Source organism: Lepidochelys kempii, chromosome 16 (genome assembly GCF_965140285.1).
Source record: "Lepidochelys kempii isolate rLepKem1 chromosome 16, rLepKem1.hap1, whole genome shotgun sequence".
In the NCBI taxonomy this organism is placed as follows: domain Eukaryota; kingdom Metazoa; phylum Chordata; order Testudines; family Cheloniidae; genus Lepidochelys; species Lepidochelys kempii.
This window is the reverse complement of record NC_136395.1, coordinates 13,015,060-13,036,604: the sequence shown is the minus strand read 5'-3', so window position 1 is coordinate 13,036,604 and position 21,545 is coordinate 13,015,060. Positions and strand designations below refer to the sequence as shown.

At 51.2% G+C, this 21,545-nt stretch overlaps 1 protein-coding gene across 2 annotated transcripts in view; it reads left to right on the top strand.

The window, feature by feature from the left end:
• The window catches only part of ASTN2 (astrotactin 2), a 602,317-nt gene that overhangs the window by 135,482 nt on the left and 445,290 nt on the right, over positions 1–21,545 (top strand). For both annotated transcript variants that reach the window (XM_073314892.2, XM_073314893.2), the window contains exon 3: positions 7,594–7,978. In XM_073314892.2, coding sequence (XP_073170993.1) covers positions 7,594–7,978 — 385 coding nt within the window. The remainder of the gene's footprint in view (positions 1–7,593; positions 7,979–21,545) is intronic.

The window sequence follows — 21,545 nt, the reverse complement described above, 5'->3', positions numbered from 1 at the left end:
TGTTTCTCACCCACGGGTAACAATATTGTCATCAAGGACTTTGTAGCTCATGTAAACTACACAAAGTCTCACTCCGCTTGCCAGGCAGTGATGCGGGTTTGGAGGGAGCCCTCCTCTTTCTTTAATCCTTTGAATCAAATCTGCTACCCACAGATTTCTTGTCTCCCACATCCTCCACCAACTGCTGAGTCCTGGAGCTGCATTTTGTCCAGGTGACTCATTTTACTCTTTCAAACTCTGGTTCCCCTTCTGCCATACCCGCTCCCCATTTGTGTTCCCCATCTACGTGGCCCAGCGGCCATCCATGTCGCGGGAGTGGAGAAGTATTTAGCTGGTTCTAAATGGACACCTGTGGATGCCATTAAGATGGCTGGGCAGTCCTCCCAGAGCTCCTGCTACATCTGGCTGGCTTCACTTTTCCCCCTTTTCCAGTGCTAAGCAGTAGCTCTCGTGGTCTGAGTTTACCTCTCCTTTCCCTGACATCCATGGTGACGCCCAATTCCCAAGCCACCTCTGTTCCAGGTAGACTTGGCTTATGCCCACAATCCCTAGAGTCCTGGAGCAGGGGGGAGAGCGGTCCCCTGCCCTCTCTGTGTGTTGGCAACTTGCAACTGCATTGCCTTCATCCTGATCCCCTTATCCCTGGAGCCTGACTTGTGAGCACCACGACTGTACGCATGTCCATGCTCACCCCAGGCCTCAGCAGCAGGAGTTAGCATCGGGTGTTGCCTTCATGAGGGCTTCAACCAGTCCCTTGTGTTGATGAGCTGAGGAAGCCTGCTCAGAGCACCCTCACGTCTCGGCGGTTCCATTCCCCTTCGGGACTCGGCTGACTCTGGGGGCACGGAGCAGTGCAGGGAGAAGGACATTACGTGGGAGAATATGCATGTTCACAGCTCGGAGGATTAAAGGCCTGTTCTTATCACTGCAGAACAGAGTATTATAAATCCAGCCTTAGAATACCCAATCCCCTCGCGACTCGGCCATTGTTCGGGAATATTAAAAAGCCCTGAGACAGAAATAATCAGTTTCCAAATGACACATTGTCAAATAAAACATTTCTCATATTATCCATTCCTTCCCCTTTCTCTCTCCCTCAGTTGGATAATTTAACATGAAAAATAGATTAAAATGAGGCCGGCTTCAATGTCTCCTAAGTTTGACTTTTTTTTTCAGGAAGCTCTCCCATCTGTGTGTGTGTGGTGTGTAAACCGGGGGCTGTCCGCACTGAGGTCAGGGACGGAAAAGAGAATGAGCTACAAATGAGGAGCTCTTTTTGTTTCTTTTTTCTTTTTTTTTAAGTGTGCCGCTCAGTAGCAGTGCCCGGTGTGCGATGGATTGCTTCCGCCAAGCACTGGAAGAGCAGGGAAGGCCTGGGGAAGTGCACTGAGTCTTCCTGGGACCAGCAGCACGGCTGTGAGCAGCCCGCAGGGGCTATTGATCTGTGTCGAACTGGGGAGAGCAGGGGGCCTGTGGCCTGTGGCTCTGGCCAAGAGAAGTCTCCCGTGCAGCGATAGGGAGTGCGGTGCTGGCTCCGGGCAGCGGCCCCAGGAATGCTGAGGGTTAGTATTCCTCGTGTGTGCTCCCCCAGCAGTCTGAGTACATGAGCCACGTTTCGCCGCACATCAGTGCGTTGCTGCCCGCGGCCTGGAGCCTGGCTGCGCTCGGGGAGGGATTAAAAGGCCGCCTCCTTGATGTTTTGTGTAGTGGGAGGATTTGCACATTTCTGCCCTTTCCCAGCCAGCTTGAGTTGGTTCAGACCCCGCTGCCCAACTTGCTGCTGCAGGGGCGCTTGAGGTCATGGGGGGGCCCCCATCCCATCAGGGACTGGCTGGAGTCTGTCACAAATGTAACAGGAAACCTCTATACAGTGTTCCCCTACTTCCCTGCACAAAGACACATCCAACCTGGCCCCCCACCTGTTCTCCCCCCCGCCTCCTTGGCAGAGCAGTTTGGTGCGGAGGAGGAGTTGGAAGAGAAAGCTGCCCTTGGCCTTGAAGACATACCATTCAACCAAGTGGTTTGGCAGGGGATTCACTTGCACCAGCCCTGTAATCTTCAATGGCATAGGCTAACTCCAGGCCGGAGGAGGGAACATCAGACTAATCATGTCTGTGGCTCTGTGCAGTTTGTGATATCCCTGAAGCAGAAACATCTCGGTGGGCCCAATACAATAGACTGACAATTTTATTTGTCGTGGTTCAAGCTACTTCCCCAAACCACATCTGACTGCAGCAGCCGTGGGTGGACGCTGTGTTAATCTGGTTTGCCAGCTGCAGGCCCCTGGCAGCCAGAGTGGCTCCACTTTCACCGATGGTTCAGATCAATGTCACATTTGATCCCTTCACACTTTTCCTTCCCTCCTCTGGCTCCAGTTGGCAGGTGCTTTTCCAATGGTAGGAATGTCCATGGCTGTCCAGGGCTTTTCCCCCCAGTGCTCAGACTTTCTTCTGGATCAGTCGCAGACCCCTAGGTAGGTAGAGGAAATGTCTGTGGAGGACTGTGCCTGCAGGGGACTGTTTGAACGGGGCACTGAGCATTAGGGCTGTCCAGAAAACCAGACTTCCGTTCTGAGAGACATCCCACCCCTGAAGAGCCACTAGCCCATTGGCTAGAGCATGCTCTTGGGAGAGCCAGGTCCAGAGCTGTGCTGTGCCTGTTTCAGCCTCCTAGAAAGTCTCCACAGTCTCCCCCGTCCCAGGTGAGGGCCTGTGCCAGGGTATTGGCTATTCCGGGGCGGTTGGGTCTCTGGTTTTGGCCAGTAATTGCATCCTGAACCAGAGAAACCTTCCTGGTGAACAGATACAGGGACGTGTCTGAGAAAAGCTTCATTTTTGAGGAGTTGGCATTTTCTGAGGATGATTTCACAGAAAAGTTCCTGACCTGCTCTAGTGAGCATATAAGGGGGCATGTCCCCTTTCCCTGTCTGAGGGGTAGGGTGTGTTAGGAGCAAGCAGAGGGCACTCTTCTTGGCTCTGAGTGTTAGGGCAGGGGGGAGCCTGTCAGAGCTGTGGGGGGCACTTTGAATGCACTCAGATCGCTGGGGTGTCCATCCCTGCTGTTGAGGAAACAGCCCATGACCGGTGCTGAATGGTGCAGAGCTTTCACTGGCCTAAGGCAGCCTGAACATCTCCATTCCTAGCTTTCCAGCTGCCGCTTTCACTCAGGCAGCTTTATAGGTGGGTTCCAGTCTGGCTCTGCCGCTCCTCCTAAGCTAACAGCCACGAGGCTGTGTCCCGGGGCTGGAGTGGGCAGCAGGGATGATCTCCAGCAGGCCCTGCATTTAGACACCCGAACGCTGATACACAGCGCTTGGGTAATGGAAAGCTCCTGCTGGCAAATTGCTTGTGCTTTGCGGGAGGATCTCCTGTTTGCGGCCAGAGGCTAACACCCCAGAAGAGATTCTCGTTTGCCAGCCTCTGCCTGCTCCCGCTTGGTTCTGAGGCCAGGGCGGGATGGGTGAGGGTGTTGTCTTCTAAAAATTCCTTTGCGTCTTCCCCCTCCGCCCTTCTTATCTGGTGGAGCTCAGAGCTCTGCGGCCTCATTCCTCGTAACTCCAGCCTACCCACTTCCTACCTCCCCTTCCATGAAACTGACTGACTGGACAGCGTGAGCTCGTCCGCCGGCTGCTGCAGGAGTGTTGTGTGATGCCACAGGCAGCTCCGCTGTAAGGCCACTGGATGGTCATAGGACGTGCTGTACCTCGTCGTGCGTGAAGGCCGCCATCTTGGCTGACCTCAGGGTTGGACTGGGATGCTCCAGAGCTAAAATCTTGAGCTGCCACCGCTTGAGCTAACGGTCTGTAGTGGAGCGGTTGTAAGAACTTGTATCGTCTGCACCTCAGCACGGAGGGAGACTTTTAAGACACCCACCGGTGGGTTACACATGCAGGATTGCTGCAGCTGAATGGCCCCAGCGTCCCCAGGGGTTCCAGTCACTGCAGGGTAGGGATTGTGCATCGCCCTTATGTCATGGTGTCGCCATGTTGCCCTCCGGGGAGACCCTTGCTGCAGGGTCTCTGTGGCTGTGTGGTCGAGTGGATGAAGTGGTACAGCTGGGTGTGTCATAAATCAACAGGTGGAAACTCCCCACCCCCATGAATGACTCTCCCAAGAGGCCATGACCTGCCTGGAAGCGGAGCTCCAAGAAACATTATAATTCATATCACTGTCATGCCTTAGAGTCCCAGTCGTGGACTGGGACCCCATTGTGCAAGGCACTGTGTGCACACACACAGGGGAACAGAAGATGGATTCCCTCTTTTTCAAACTCTCTTGGGTACCCTTAGTCTCCCCTGATCCTGAGCGCCAAGGAAGAATCCTCACACAGTCTGTGATCCTCCCCTTGTGTGCCCTTCTCCCAGTCACAGCTGCAGGAGTCTTTTCTGGCCACTAATGCGTTCGGTTTCCCGACAGACACTGTCTGCTAAATTGGGAAAGTCATGCTGAGCAAAGTCATTCCGCCTCCCTGAGCCCTTCTTCCTATTAGTGTCCATTACAGAACCAAATGAGAAAACAGATGAGGCTGGGGAGGGGATCCTAATGAGAGCTGCCATATTGCGTTTTTACGGCAGATTGGGCTGGGCCAGGAAAGCTGTGGGCTCCTCAGAGGCCCCTCTCCTTATGGCAATCTTTCCTCGCCTCCTAATGCTGCTCCCTGGTGCTCCAGGCAACCAGCTGCTGGATTCATGACCAAATATACCACTGGAGAAGCAAAGGTCCAGGTGGTGCCCCCAGGACCTAGCAACCAAGGACGGCTTTGCACACTTCCCAGCCCTCTGCAACCAAACCAACACTTCCTGAGACTTCCCCCACGTCCCAGGGCACCCCATGTTCTGAGCAGACCTCTCTATTCCTGATCTCTTTCCATCTCTGACAGGGACACTGCCTCCGTTACTCTTGGTAACTTAGAGGCCAAGAGGTTTTCCATTGGGTAGGGGTTGGGGGGGATAAAAAAGCAGGTGTAACTTGTGGAAATAGGCTGTGGATGGGTACCTGTGCCTGAAGGCTGGGGGTGTGAGCGGCTTCTTTACCATACACAACACTGCAAGAGGACCCATTCCATCCACTATACACAAGCGTGCCGGCTGTGTAGGTGTCTACCAGAAGCCACGAGGCCGGTTTGTGAGCGTGAGACCGTTCTGTTGTACATGAGTAGGAGTTTGTGGGGGTGGAGGGGTGATGCTCATCCACCCCACATGGCCGTGTGGGTGTTGGGGTGCACGGGGACCCATTCACCACACTCGTGACCTTGTGGGTGCGATTGTGAGATCCACCCACCATGCATGAATGTGCAGGGGGCGTAGGGGCGTGCTAGAAGACTGCCGTGCACGGCCCTGTGGGTGTACGTGGTATCTTGCCATCTGCATCACGTGTGATATTGTGTATTCCTCGGCGGCTTTCTTTTGAAGTTGAGTGTGATTGCATTAGGGTGGAACCGGCTCAGAACACGGGCAAAGATTGCACTATTGTGAAAGCAGTGAGTGAGTCTGCTGGATCCATCCCGCTGTTGTTGGCTGAGGGTCTGTCTCCCAAGCTAACTCATCTTGTGAATCGCATTTTTTAGACACTAGCTTTTTATAGATTATCCTGTTTGTGTCTCAGATCTCTCTGTGCGCTCACAGTGTTTTTACTGAATACAGATGAAATATTTACATGTCAGTTACATGGTTTGTAAAGTTCCTGGATTTGGGCATTCATTTTCCAATATAAATTCCTCCCCTGCCCCAGCAGTTACATGTCACGCTATAAAGCCTTGATTGTTCACGCCACTCCTGATTTACCTGCCCTGGGATATTTGTCTGCCACAATATGAAACTGACTGGAAGCTGCAGCGGGGATCTCAGAGCGGCTTGCAAATGGCAAGCGCATTTCTCTTGCCTGCCTGCGTTAGGTGCCCACTTGAAAGACAGACCTCCAGAACCGGTGCAGTGTGGACTGTGGCAGTGAAGACTTCTCCATTGCTGCCCAGCCTGGGTGCCTTCACTTGGAGAGATCACCTCTGAGGATGGACCTGCATTAGGAAGCACTTTTACCACTGTTCCCATCAGAGCATCTGCCAGGAGGGCGTGTGCGATACTGCTTCAGAGGGGTAGCCTTGGGCTGAGGCACTGGGCTGGGAGGCAGTTGATCCAGGGTCAACTCTTGCCTCTGGCACAGCCTCCCTGTGTGACTTAATCTCTCAGTGCCTCTGATTCCCGTCTGCAGAATGGGGAATAAAGCTTCCCTACCTGACCAGGGAGTGGGGAGGTAAGGATAAATTTAGTGATGGTGAGGTGTTCAATGTAAATAATAGATATAAATATATAAATCCATCGCAGTGATATATTTGATAAGATCGTCTTTGGCTTGGAGAGGGAAAGGCTGGGCCCCGGAATTGTCCGAGTGGTTCCTGAAGAGCGGTGTTGCTCACCAGCTGTAGGAAAGGTGGCCCAGTGGCGATGGTGCTAGTCTGAGATCCGGATTCAATTCACTGCTCTGCCACAAACATTGCGTGACCTTGGGCAAGTCACTCGGTGTCTCTGTCTCCGCTCCCCATCCGTACAATGTGGATAGCAGCACCGCCCTGCCTCCCAGGGGTGTTAAGGATAAATGCATAAATATTTTGAGGCCCTCCGCTATCATGATAATGGGGGCCAGATAGGTACGTCTTCACTGCAGCTGGGGATGTGGTGTGCAGCTCATGCAGATGGACCCACACTAACGGTAATCTTGCTAGATGGCTAAAAACATCCGTGAGAGTGCAGGCTTCATTACGGGCTGGATATGCAAGTACGTTCCTAGGGTATAGTCCAGGCTGCCTCATCTTCAGCTGCTGGTTTTATCCGGCTAACTAGGTTACAGCTAGTGCAGGTACGCTCACCTGAGCTGCGGTGTGGATGTAGCCCTACCCTGCAAGTTCTTGAAGCGTGCGCTCTCCATTCAACACCGCTGTAATGGCACCAGTGCGACCCCTCCAGTGTAGATGTGCTGGTAACCAGGATGATTCCCACTGGTGCAGTGCATCTCGTTTCGGGGGTTTGCAATGGTGGAGCACTTTGCTTTATCTTCATTCTGTTCTTAGATAATCGCCCCCTTGCTACCAGGAGGGAGTGGGAGCTATTGCAATATGTAGCTTGATATCTAATGAGTCAGATTAGCTGGATCAGCCGCTAATAGAATTGACCCTGCCCCATGGAAATTGAGTACCGTGCAGTTAGCTGTGCCGGCGTCTTTTGGCTGAGACCTTCTGACATCCCCTCTGCTCTGCTGAGACTTCAGATCTTTCCCCACACCCCTGTTTTTTGGACTAAGTGTTGGCCCTTTGTCCTTGGCCAGAAGCTTTCCTGCCCATGCAACATGCTGTGTGCTTGTTAGGTTTCCTGGCTGCTGCCTCCACCCCAGAGGTGGCTGCATTTCAGGAGCGAGTGTGGTGGTTTTCCTGACAGCTGGCACTTTGCAAAGTGCTTTGGGACCATCCCGGATGAAAGGGTGCTCCAGAAATGGGGGAGGAGGGGAGATGGTGATGCTGTCCTGGTCCCTTGTGGGGTCTGGAGGGAACAGAGCAATGCAAACTCTGAGCTTCTGTTAATGCTTCTCCTTTGCTCTCCGGCAGGGTGGCCTGATCGCTCTGCTCCTGCTCCTGCTGGTGTTCACGGTGGCGCTGTATGCCCAGCGGCGATGGCCCAAGCGTCGCCGGATCCCCCAGAAGAGTGCCAGCACCGAAGCCACCCACGAGATCCACTACATCCCCTCGGTGCTGCTGGGCCCGCAGGCCCGGGAGAGCTTCCGCAACTCGCGCCTGCAGGCTCACAACTCCGTCATCGGCATGCCGATCCGCGAGACGCCCATCCTGGATGACTACGATGTCGAGGACGAGGACGAGGTCCCGCAGCAGGTGGAGGCTGGCGCGAGGGAGGACGAGTTCGGCAGCCAGGTGACGCGGACGCTGGAGAGCCTGGGCAGGGGCGGGGAGGAGAAGCCTGAGTTCGAGAAGAAAGGTTTGTCGCTTCCCTTCCTATTTACTCCCTCCCTGCTGGCCAAACAGCCAAATGTACCAGAGGGTCATTAGGAGGTGGTAGCTGATCTCGGAGGCGCTGGTTGGCAGCCATCCCATTCATGGCCTCCGCTCTCCTCTTGCTCAGTCGAGTGAATGCTCCGAGACACCCAGCTTCAAATGCTTTAAAAAAAAACAACAGAATCGGGCAGCAGCCTTCACGTAGGGAACCTGGCTGCTCGCTCGCTCATCTGCGACTGTACTGCAGGCATATTCTTGATCAGTGCTTCAAAGGGGGGAAACTCCCGCCAGGGCCTCTGATTCGGTGACGGTTTTTGTTCACCATAGTGCAGCGAGGTCTCCGTGCCATGTGTGCCGCATCGCAGCTTCTCGGGCGGGAGCCAGTCCTCGGTCTCGGGCGTCGTCTCTGTTAGCCCGTGGCCTGCTTTCCTGGCAAACTATCCTCGTCAGGGGTTTTCACGCTGGGGATTCTTTATGGCGTTAGCCGGGTGGGGCGCTGAAAGAGAGATTCTCATGCTTTAAAATAACACAGCCTAGCCTCTATCGAGAGCTTTTCATCTTCAAAAACACTTCACAAATGCTGATCCTCACTCCCTCTCCTAAGATTGGTATTTATGAATATTCCCCATTTCTCAGAAGGAGGGGGAAACTGAGGCACAGTTTGGTAACTTGTCCTAGGCTGAAGAGGGCACTGGTGTGAGTGCCTGTGATGACCAGGCCGTGTGATTGCACACACATTCCTCAGCTAGCCTGGCAATCTCACTTTGCTGGTCAGATGATGTAGCATTAAAGTGAAGTACCAGAGAAACCCATGTGCGTAGGAAGTTGGTGGCATTACAGCTTCCCGTGCGTTTTACTTTATTTTCTCCCCCGTCAAATCCTCCTTGAAAAATGAATGGTCAGAAACCTTCCATTTACAACAAGCGTAAGAATTTTCACCACCGCGTGCCCTGCCGGGCTAGCGAACTTTTAGCTGTAATTCTGTGCCCGTCCAGCACAACTGGTGCCGGCAGTGGTGGAAGCGGCAGTGTGGACAGGGATCGTAGGTCTTTACTGTCATCATGGATTGTACAATATGATGGTAGACAACCCTGAATGCCTGAATCTCACTGACACTACAGCTTCTGGTGTGGCGGCCACTTAGACCGGGAGCTCTGGGGCAGGGACGACCGTTCTGGTCTGCTTTGGTGCAGCGCTTTGTACAGTGGAGTGCTGGTTCGTGCATGGGGCTTGGAGGTACAATTGCAACAAAAATAATAAATAGTAATAACAACTTTAGAGCTGCGTGGATGGTGGATTATGGCTGCAAGTCTGATGGTTGTAGACAGATCTGTTAAGGCTGTAGCTTGACAGACAGACAGTAGCATCCCGGAAAGGGTGAATGTCCCACCTCAATTGGGTGTTAGCAGAGAGGCATTAATTAGGCCAGGCTGTATTCTGTAGTTTCTAACGGGGGGGTGGGGGGGGTTAAGAAGTGTGCACATCTCTCTCCACATTGAGGGAGGGGGCGAATTTCAGAATAGATCTTCGGGTCTGCACTCCAAGGGAGGTGGACATCTGAGTGCTGGAGCAAGTCCCCTAAGTGCAGTCTTCCTGGAGCTGATCTGCAGCTGGGTGTGGCCCTGCCTGTGTGTGTGTTCGAGGAGGTTTGAAGAGACTGGCCTAGCAAGACAGGTTAAAGGGGGCTCATGCTGGCAGAACAGGTAGGCTCAGTGGTATCTCAGCGCATCAGGTGGCTTCCCAAGGGGTCCAGCCCGTCACACAGAGGTCCACAGCTGTTATGGTCTCTTGTGGGGGCAAGTGCCAAGAGAGCTACGTGCAGGCAAGTCTCCGTTGAGGCCGATGATTCTAGTGGCATGTAGCTGTTGTGGGAGGCCAAAAGATGGCCAGCGTGAGGCGGTCTCTCGGGGGTTATAATGCGGAACGATCCCATGGACAGCATTGCAGACGAGAGCCGCCCCCCCTTGAATTTGACCCAGAATTCAATGGGGAGCCAGCCCAGAGAATGGGGCACTGGGGCAATATATTCTGATCAGCTTGTGTTATAGCTCTTTTAATGTGGTTCGTTTTGTACAGAGTGTAGGGACAGAGGTACAATAACCAAGCCTGGTGGTCACCAGTACGTGGATGGCTGTGTCTGAATCGCACAGTGTTTTTGCCCCCCATCTGTTAAAAAAAGGGGCTATTTGGCAGTTGGAGTGAGCTATTGGGGTATCCAGAAGCAGGGAGGGGTCCAGGCGAGCACAGGATTCAACATAGCTGTAGCGATCTCTGGGCAGGCTTTGCCGGTGCAGGTTGAGGATACAGATGTGACAAGTTATCTTCTATTCAGTTCTGTGACTACTCCCTGGGGAGAGGATATGAGAGAGAATGACCCATGCGTGACAGATGTTAGTGATGTCATTTAATGCACCTTGGGAAGGTTCTCAGATGCTACAGTCATCAGGGAGGTGTAAAAATCTATCTAGAATAGAGCAGACTGACTCTAGTTCTGCTCTCAACCTAAGATACAATTCACTCTGCCAGACCACGTGTGTTTGGAGGAACTGAACTTGGGGAGACAATCCAGCTTTGCTCCTGCATGCTCCCTGCTAGGTGTGGGCTTTCTAGGCAGTTATTTGGATGAAGATCTGATAAACTGCACAATTGGTGGATTTGTTTCTCCTGCACAGAAGGGAAAGCGCTTTCCCCAGAGTGCTCCGGCTAATGCACATTTGATTGCCTGCATTTTTAAAGCCTGTCTCTCCAAAACAGTAACACCCACCTCTGCTTATCGCAATGTCATTTTAAAACATATAATATCATTAACCTGCAGCACACTGTAAAATGTATCCAAATAAACAAAAGCAAAGTGCATTTGTTTTACCTGCTAGCAATATTTAGGGCAGGAGTAGATCGCAATGCTGCACAAGTCCCCCTCTCAAATGGAGTGGGAATAACTTTTTCCTTCCCTAGTGCCATCATTCTCGAAGCTAGCAGGCTTTGATTCAGCATGTAAATGCTTGCAAACTCCATTCAAGTGTGAGGTCGCTGTTAATACTATAGGAAGCTCAGTTTGCAACCAAGAGCCTTTAAGGCGGCAATGCCTGGGTGTCAAGACTCCGGAGTTCTAGTTTTGTAGCTGACGTACCCTGTGACCATGGGCAAAATCACCGAGGGCCTGATGTTCAGAGATGCTGAGTCATCAAAGTCAAGTGGAGCTATGGGTGCTCAGCAGCTTTGGAAATCAGGGCCCTAGAGTCCCGGGCGTGGAGCCGGGAGCCGAATCCTGGGGCCGGCAGCTTGGATCCTGGGTATGGGGCCAGCAGCTGGGACTCTATGCAAAAACTGCAGCACCCCCGCACTCCTACTTCCTATGCCTATGCTGTTGTGCTCCAATGAGCATGTAGATACCCCAGTGCCCTTTTACAGCCCCTAGGTGCCGATCGGAGCAGGTCCTTTCAGCACCCTCCGTTGAATGCACATGCCAGATATCGGGCCTACAATGTTAACAAAATGCTTCCCTGGTTCTTCCCTCTGTGGCAGAATCTTCGTGAGCCATGCCTGCATTTGCTTTTTTATTCTTTAACATTCTCTCGTTTGTTTTGCTTTTTTATACATTATTTAGGGTTGTATGGGTTGGGAAAGACAGAAGTAACTGAATTTTCAATAGTTTTGAGAGCAGAACGGTAAACAAGATCTAGGGCAGAATATTAAACTCTGCGAGGGTTTCAGGAATTGGTGATAAAATACGTTTTACATTGACTGGTAAATTTCCCTTCTGTATGGCTTCTAATAGCCGATCTGCGTTGCCAAAGATGCCTGCAGATGTCTGTTAGCCTTGGGTTGTGTAAGCAAATGTTACCGACTGTTCAGTTTAAATTAATAAACTTTTTTTGTTTCAATTACCCTTCTCCATACCTTTCTCCATGAAGTGGCCTTAGGCTGTAAGAGTGGAGCTGAGGGGAATCTAAAACTAAAAGGGGTAGGGGGAACCCGCTCAGAAATTAAGTCACTTTCCAAGTACTTTAACCAGAGGTATCTGTGGATTTGGATTGATCCTGTGATCTAGCTACTGTGAAAATGACCTTGCCCAAGACAAGGCAGCTGAGGGAAAACCTGGGAAGATATTCAGAGCAATGCGTGGATACAGCCTTGTCTTTCCCATTTGGCCTTCTGGACCCCCGTGGCTCAATCCTCATCTGTCACTTTGAAATGGAGTGCCCCAGCACTTTGTTGTCAGGATATCGCTGGAGCAGCCCTGTCCTGTGCTCTTGGCTCTCCTTAAACTCCCACTGATGTAATGGGGCTTTCGACCTCTCGGGTGATGTAAGATTTGGCCCATGATTGGTGCAATTTAATTTAGTCCCATTAACTAAAGTGGGAGTGGCAGGCGCTCAGCACCTCTGAAAACCAGGCCAATTAGATGCCCTTAGCAGGAGATTTTTCAAAGTATGTGTGCTACTTTCTTATTACAGCCACCCTAGACTCATGCCAGTAAGAGGTTTAGCTCAACTGCCCCCACTGGTACATTAGTCTGTTTTTTACTAAACAACTGCCTGTATTTGCCAGGCACTCCTGGTCTGAGCCAAACGCCTGGCACTGGGATTGCCAAGGAAAATCTTGGTGCATTAGGCCCAGATCCTCAGAATTATTTAGGCACCTAACTCCACCTGATTTCATGGATCTAGGCCAGGGGTGGGCAAACGTTTTGATCCGAGGGCCACATCTGGGTATGGAAATTGTATGGCAGGCCATGAATGCTCACAAAATTGGGGGTTGGGGTGCGGGTGAGGGCTCTGGCTCGGGTGGGGCTGGGGATGAGGGGTTGGGAGTGCAGGAAGATGCTCTGGGCTGGGACTGAGGGGTTTGAAGGGCGGGTGGGGGGTCAGGGCTAGGGCAGGGGGTTGGGGTGTGGGAGGGGGTCGGGGTGCAGACACTTACCTCAAGCAGCTCCCAGAAGCAGCGGCATGTCCCCCTCCAGCTCCTATGTGGAGGTGCGGCCAAGCAGCTCTGCATGCCGCCCTGTCCGCAGGCGTTGCCCCTGCAGTTCCCATTGGCCACAGATCCCAGTCAATGGGAGCTGCGAGGGCTGTGCTCGGGGTGGGGGCAGCGTGCAGAACCCCCCTGTTTGCCCCTACTCATAGGAGCCGGAGGGGAGACATGCCGCTGCTTCCAGGATCCGCGTGGATCGGGGCAAGCCCCCAAACCCACTCCCTGGCAAGAACTCGAGGGGTGGATTAAAACATCTGGAGGGCCGGATGCGGGCCTCGGGCCGTAGTTTGCTCACTCCTGATCTAGCCCTTAGGGTATAAAACTGGCTGCCTTTTCCCCGTTCTGCCTTTCCTGCATCACCTCTCTACCCATCAGCCTGGTCCCCAACCCACCTTGTAGCAGGCAGTCAGGTCTCGAGAGGCACCGCTAGGCTGAGCGATGCTATCCCAGCTTTCCAGTGGGTAGTTTAGCATCCAAGGAAGATGGTTCTCGCAATGCAGCATTTTAACAATGCATCGGCTGGGACTTGTCCCCAGGCTGCAGACAGTGACATGACTAAAGCTGCCCCAAAAGACTCTTTTGCGTGTCAGTCCCCAGCAGTAACTGCCCTGTAGGGTGAATCAGATGAAGCTGAGGCATTTGCTATTCCTCTTACTTTCTCATACGTGGCCTGGCACTTGACAGGTGTTGTGTGCAGTCAGCGCAAAGTGATTAATTGGGGGGTAAGAGGTTTGATGAATGGTGGATGCCCATGAGCTCAGACCCATGGGTGTGCCAGCTTGGCAGGAAAGGGGCCTTGTGGCAGTGCAGGGACGGAAGCTCCCCTGTCGTTAGGAATCCATGCACACCACTCCGGGCAGCCACCAGCTGTTAGGATCAATGGCACTTTCCTGGAGGAGTAGCATTTCCCCCCCTGCTTTGTTTTCATTTGACTGGGGACGGGGGGTCGTGTTTGCCCATCTCGAGGAGGATTCTGGCTGCATGCAACATCCAGCCCGATGGAGAAACCTCTGCGAGGCTTGGGATATTATTTAGAAGAAATGTCTATTTCACAAACCATAGGTGTGCTAAGCAGAGGGTGCCGTAGGGCCAAGTGCTTTCCTGGTGCATGGCAGCTAAGCAAGCAGGAAACCAGCCCCCACGTGTGCTACTTGAACTGCTGAAGTTGGAACCCAGTGCAAACAAACACAGGCGCGATGCATGCAATGGCAGTTGGCAACAAGCACATCTGAGTGATAAAGTTAATGAAATTACAGGATCTGACCTGATATAGGGCTCTGCTATGGATAGATAAACAGCAGGGCAAAGGTGAGATATTTCTTTTTCCCAGGCAGCAGACTTTAATCTGGACACATCATACACTTCTGTCCAGGTTCCTTCCCGACTCTGAACTCTAGGGTTCAGATGTGGGGACCTGCATGAAAGACCCCCTAAGCTTATTCTTACCAGCTTAGGTTAAAACTTCCCCAAGGTCCAAACTTTTACCTTTTGTCCTTGGACCTTATGCTGCCACCACCAAGCGTGTGCAACAAAGAACAGGGAAAGAGCCCACTTGGAGACGTCTTCCTCCCAAAATATCCCCCCAAGTCCTACACCCCCTTTCCTGGGGAAGGCTTGATAAAAATCCTCACCAATTTGCATAGGTGAACACAGATCCAAACCTTTGGATCTTAAGAACAATGAAAAAACAATCAGGTTCTTAAGAGAATTGTAATTAAAGAAAAAGAAAAACCTCTGTAAAATCAGGAAGGGAAATACCTTACAGAGTAGTCAGATTCAAAACATAGAGAATCCCTCTTGGCAAAACCTTAAGTTACAAAAAGACACAAAAACAGGAATATCCATTCCATTCAGCACAACTTATTTACCAGCCATTTAAACAAAACAGAATCTAACACATATTTAGCTAGATTACTTACTAACTCTTTACAGGAGTTCTGACCTGCATTCCTGCTCTGGTCCTAGCAAAAGCATCACACAGACAGACAGACACTCTTTGTTTGTCTCTTCCCTCCACCCCTCCAGATTTTAAAGTATCTTGTCTCCTCATTGGTCATTTTTGTCAGGTGCCAGCGAGGTTATCTTAGCTTCTTAACCCTTTACAGGTCACAGGGCGTGCCTTTGGCCAGGAGGGATTTTATAGCACTGTATGCAGAAAGGTGGTTACCCTTTCCTTCATATTTATGACAACTTCTATTAACATGATAACTAGTATGCAACATCAGTTTTTATTAAAAAAAAACCATGCCCCAGAGCCCCATTGCAAACCTAAAGTAAACTAAATTAGAACTGCAGTAGGAGTAGACCTGACCTGGTGACACGGCAGAGAACCCGGATGAATTTAGACAGAAGAAAATCCTGCGTATACCGCTCATGGGAGAGAAATGCAAACAGGGTTTATTTTTTTAAAGAAGCGTATCCGTTGGGAGATCGCATTAGCCAAGTAGATGGCTTTTGGGTAATGAAGGGGGGTTGATGGGATGGGATGTGGGACTCAGGGGAAACTGGGTTGGTGGGATGGGGTCTTTTCTGCATTCATCAGGGTAGCAGGTTGGGACAGTTGCCGCTCTGCATGGCATTGTAAGTTTCGGAGGTTTGGCATGACTGCAGTCTCTGGGGTCTGTGCTTTCTTTGGGGGTTGGGTGTGGTTAGGCAGTGGTGCATTTTGAGAAGTAGGCATTTTTATTCCCCTCCACATTGGGATCTGGTTCAAATTGTGCTTGTGGCCTTGGGTTTCTTCCCCACCCACTCCACCTCTTGGTCTTTCAGTTCCTTTCCTTTGCCGTCTCTCTGTGACACGTAACTCGTCTGTCCAAGCAGAGGAGGTGCCAATAATGCTTGTGATTTCTGCCCTCTTGTATCTCCTCTTACATGATGGCCAGAAGCACGCTTCCAATGGGAATTCCTAATTTAGTTGCTGTTAGCTTTTAACACCTTTATCTCTTCTCTCTACCAATAGCATCCACTCCTACAGCAGCATGAGCAGTCTGTTTCTTTGTTGCTGTTACATTGTCCAGCCAAGCGATAACCAACAAAGGTTTCTGCTCTTACTGTGACTGGGAGAGATTTGTAGCAAAGGGTTTTGAGTCCAGTCTATCACTGGGAGCAGGATCGGACCCTATGATGTGGCAGAGAAGCTGCATCAGTTACCAAGGTATGGGGCGGGAGAAGTGAGTTTGATCTAACGCTAAATGTGAACTGCGAAGCAACAGTGAGAATGGAGTGAGCCACAAGTTTCTGGGCCAAACACCCTTTGAAGAAGGCTTGGTCTGGGGGATAATCAGCACAGAAATAAGATTTTCACTAACTTTGAAAACATCCTCTGTGAAATCTTCTTGGTACTTGCTGGTTCACTGAAGAGATCCCAGAATGCAATGTCACCGGTGCACAGATATTATGGTGATGGGCTCTGTATAAAAACATAACCAGGATGGAAGAGAAGAATTAAAATATGTCAGGATTGTCACTGTAACCTGCCATGTGTTTCCTATTCAGCGCTGGCAGAGGTGCTGTTTGCAGTCCTGGATTCTTCCCCTCCCCAACATGAGAAGCCAGTGGTTCAGAAAGGAGTGAAGTCTTTGCCTGAACAGGTTCTTCTGAGGACCGAGGGAGCCAGAGTTGCTGCATGATCAATATTCATGTGAAATTAAAGGGTGTTTAGGAATAGAAGCTGCAATAGCAAAAAACAGTCATCTTCTGTTTTTTCAGTAGCAGCCAAACGTCTTGGCTCGTGTCTCCAGTAATTTTCAGGCGTGCCTTCCTGCCCACTTCACAGGCTCCAGAATGTGTGTATTGCCTGCAAGCCCAAAGATGAGTTATTAGCACAGATCCAGTGGATTGATGCAGTCAGTGTATCAGGACTGTCACCGTGCGCTGACAGCAGAGGTCTGTAACTCACCTCTCCTGGGTTCTGGGTCTGGGTTTGCTTCTGACCCACTGTGTTGCCTTGAAATATCTGTGTTTGCTTAGCTCTCTTGCGGAGGAGAGACAATACTTGTCTCCCTGCAGAGGTGCTGTGTGGCTTAACTGTTTGTAAAGCATGTGGGGGGTGTTTCTACTCAGGGAAGGGAGGTAACACATGGCACAGGGCAGCAGCAGGGTTGGGTCAGTAGGTAGTGCTGGGCTGGAAGGTGGGAAATTTGGGTTCAATTCTCTGCTCTGCTACAGATTTCCTGTGTGACCTTGGGCAAATCACTGAGTCTCTCTGGGCCTCAGTTCCTCATCTGTGCAATGGGGATAACAGGACTGCCCTGCCTCCCAGGGGTGTTGTGAGGAAGAATACACTAATAGCTGTGATGTGCTCAGATATTAGTGTGAGGGGCCATATAAAGTAGATAGATAAGCAAAAGTTTCTTGCATTCACCTGCAAACAAAAATGGGAGAGGATAATACTCAGACTTAACTCTTTCATCAGCAGATCTCCAAGGGCTTTACAAAGGAGGTCAGTATCATTATCCCCATTTTACAGATGAGGAAACTGAGGTACAAAGGGGACATGACTTACCCCAGGTCAGTGGCTAAGCTGAGACTAGAACCCAGGCCTCCAGAATCCCACTCCAGTGAACAAAGTACTAGGCCATATGTTGTGGTGTCAAAGTGCACTCTCAGGGGTGCAATGGGGCATGATCCCAGCAGTATGCAAAGTTCATTGGCAGGACAAAGACTCGGGAGCTCTGCAGGGGGAGTCTGGGGAGCTTTGGGATAGGAACAGGCTTTCTCTGAGTGCAGCCTGTTCCTGGCTCGGACTCTCTGCTGAGTTTGAGAGTGTACAAATGAATTATAATGGACAGGTGGGGGGCAAAATATTAATCAGAGGCATTTTGATCCGAAAAAAAAACAAAACAAAAAAAAATTCTGGTTCCAATTTTTGCTTGGCTGCATGGGTACATAGCCACCTGGCTAAGAGGGATCAGAGCATCAGTTCAGGATCTGCTGTATCTTGGGACTCCACCCTGCTCTAGCAGTTACCAAAAAGGCCCATGACCCTATTTATATTTGACCAGGCCTGCTCTGGATCCAGTCCCTGCAAACTTCCCCCCGTATTTTATAAATACTGTTTAAAGGCACAGTCAAAATGCCTGCATGGATGGCGATTCGACTATTCTAAGCAGCCCTTTGATTCCTGGTTAAAACATCCCATTGCAAATTTCAGCCTAGAAAAAAAACCAAACCTTGGCCTCTATGGGATAAGAACTAGGCCCAGTTCATTAAAGCAAGTGCGTAGTGCTATCTCTATTCAGCCAAGCACTTATGTGCTTCACCTAAATCAGTGGGAGTTAAGCCTGGGCTGGAGTGCTTTTCTGAATAGGGCTGTTCTGTTCAATCAGGGACATTATTTGCAGGAGTTATAATGGTTGTGGCTTCGGGTCCTTTAATTTTGTAGCAACGCTGATTGAATGTAATGTTGGGGGGTTTGTTTGTTTTTGGGGGGAGGTGGGGTTTTGTTTTAACTTGCTGAAGAGAACAACTGCTTTCCAGATCCATCCACTTGGTCCTAATTAATACGTCAGTTGCCTCTCTGGCTTGAACGGACAGCTCCTGTGCTGGGCTTTTGGGTTTCTTCTCATCACCCCCTTCAGTGAACTTGATTGCTTCAGTCTCCAGTTTGGGTCGCCCTGGGGACTTGGGGGGCAGCTTGTGTTTTATTCTGGAGGGAGGGTTGCGTTCATCAAGCAAAACAAATGGAATTGGATGGAACGAGGCTTTTTTCCCCGCTTAATGAGCCAAGCAGGAGGAGAGGCGTCTCAGTAGAAATGAGGCGAGCAGCGAGGAGGCAGGGGGAAGGCTTGGGGATCCTGTGGGCTGTTAGTGCTGCAGGGTGGCATTGGCTCTTTCTCCCAGCAATCCATTCCTCATGAGGGAACAGGCGCCGGCTGCCGGGGGAGTGGTGTGAATGGTGAAACTGGTGTCTTCCCTGGAGCAGGTGTCTCCATTCCACAGCCGGGAGAGTGCCGCTCGGGTGGGGGTGGCAGCAGGGAGGAAAGGTGGGTGTCACCCTGGTGGAACTGCAACACCCTCCCCACCAAGGCTGCCCGACAGTCTGTCTTGCCATGCTGCCTAGGGCCAAGCTCTTTTAGGGACGGAGGGAGAAAGGAGCCGAGGGTGGGCTGGCTGGAAGGTGTGAGTGCCTTGTCTGCTCTAGCGTCCTGCCAGGGTCCCGGGGACACAGGGCAGCAGCCGGGAGCTTTGTGGAGCTGCTGCTGAGCCAGCGTGTCCATCGGGCATATCTGTGTTGTGCCGGTGTGTGTCTAATGGTTCATTATGGCTGGAGCAGCCCAGCGGTGACTTGCTGTGTCCCGCAGCAGATGCTGTTGTGAGACTGCTCAGAGCTTGGATTTCCTGGAGTGTGTTCCCCCCACCCCCTTCTCTACCTGGTACCCTTCGGCAATTGTATTTGACATGGAGAGCGAGGAGGGGAGAAGAAGGTGGAATGCTGACGCTGCTGATCACTTGGAGGTCACAGAAGGGTAAAGGACCATTGTAATGTGTTCCCCTTCCAGGCAGAACCGCTAGCCAGGATAGCCCACCCCCCTCCAGACATTGCTTTCTGAGCAGCAATTCAGGTATCCTTTGCTTGGTTAGTTTAAAGTGGAAGTTCTTTCTCTGCCGGAAACAGAGATCAGCCTTCTGCCCCCTCCTCCCACCTCAGTACCTTAACAGGACGTACAACAACTTTGGGTACACTGGATGTGTTTTTTGAATTTCGTAGGTGAGCTCCTGGGACAGAGGCATTGGCTATTTCCATTAGCAGTGGGCTTAGCTATTCTCCGCTGGCTTTTACCAGCCAGGAGGGACATGGCTCTGTTTCACTAGTTAGCAATATATATTTTTCAGGGTTTCCTGAGTGTCAGCATAACTGCATTCTTACAACAGGTTGCACTAGCATAACTACAGGTTTCAGAGTAGCAGCCGTGTTAGTCTGTATTCGCAAAAAGAAAAGGAGGACTTGTGGCACCTTAGAGAATAAAGTGGTTAGTCTCTAAGGTGCCACAAGTACTCCTTTTCTTAGTGGCATAACGGTATCGATTAAAAATACCAGACCTTCCCCTGATGTAGTAACAAGCATGTCGACCAGGCTTAAGCCTGGTTCAAATGGATATGAGTGTCCACACACAAAGATGCACTGGTTGAGCAAAACTGGTATAAAATTCCACCTTCAGTTCTATTAGGACAGCTTAGGGAGCAGGCTGAAGAGACATCAGACTGGTTTCTAAAGTGCATACAGCTTCCCATGAGGTGTCAGCAGTAGAGTGAGGTGAAAACGTCCTTACAAAACCCTCCGGCCCCTGAGTCTCTCTTGACTTCAGGTCTTGTAACAAATTAAAAACTCCAAGCGCCCTGGAAAGGCTGGAAGTTTTTGTGCCAGGGACTTTTATTGACTGTAGCATCTAGCCTGATGGGGCTCTGACCTGGTTGTGCCTGTAAGTGCTAACACAGAGTAAATGATTCCAAGCAACTGCTTTGCGAGTCAGCCAGGCGGACCGAGGCTGGTCTCGTTTCACAGTAGCACGGGGGGTACGTTCGCCTTCGAGTGGGCGAAGTGACTCCCAGCTCAAGGAGACATGCCCGGGCTAGCTCTAATAGAGCTGGCATGCTAAAAGTAGAGTGTAGCCGCGGTGGGACAGGAGCCGGGAGCAGCTGGCCGAGCTGAGTATGTACCCATCTGAGATGCTAGGACTGTCCTCGGCGTGGTTTGCTCCTCCCGCCGCTGCAGCTAGCGTACCAGCCTGCTCAGAGCTAGCGTGGGCACGTCTCCCTGGGCTGGGATTTGCACCCATACCTCGAAGTACAGGCATCCCCTAACCGACAGTCACAAGGTCTCCTTCATTGAGTCTGAAGAGAAGGTTCTGTGTGTAAACTGAAGCGGCGTAACCTTCTTGCCAATGGAATCAGCAGCTCTTTTGATGTCTGCGGGGCGGGTGGGGAGGTCATGTCAGACCCTAGCTGCTGGTTGGGAGGCCGTGGTGATTTCGTGTATGCATGAGATAACAATTAATTCCCTTGGTGTCTGAAACGCTTTTCATCCAAGCAAAGTCAGAACTACATGGATGATAAGCTGTGAAACGTTGGCTATCCAAAGAAAACAAGCCGTCAGGAACTATATAAATATAAATCCCAGGCTGGCATTGTTCATCACTTTGTACATAACTATGAATGTTTGATAAAGCATTTACATTATTTATGGCCCCGTCGCTGCTGCTAGCTAGGTTGTAGGCAGAGTGTTGACCAGGACTGGCTTAGAGATGTTCTTTCCCTGATGCAAAGAATGGTATTTTCCGTCCCCCTTTGGATACGTCTACACTGCATCTGGGAGCAAGCCCAGAGACTTATGTTGCAGGGCCTCATGTTAGGGTGCTAAAAATAGCTAGGTAGATGATGTGCCTTGGGTTGCAGTTCAGGCGCTCCAACCTGGGGTGTGAGCAAGGATGGGTCCTTTTTGCTCTCTAAGTGCTTCTCTGAGGGGGTCAAGTTTCCGGGAACTCTTAAACCCCCTCCCTGTGGTCTGGCCCTGGCTTCAGAAACAGTCTTGCGAGCAGACTTTCTTAGGGGGAAGGTTACGGTGAAGGGAATGGCCA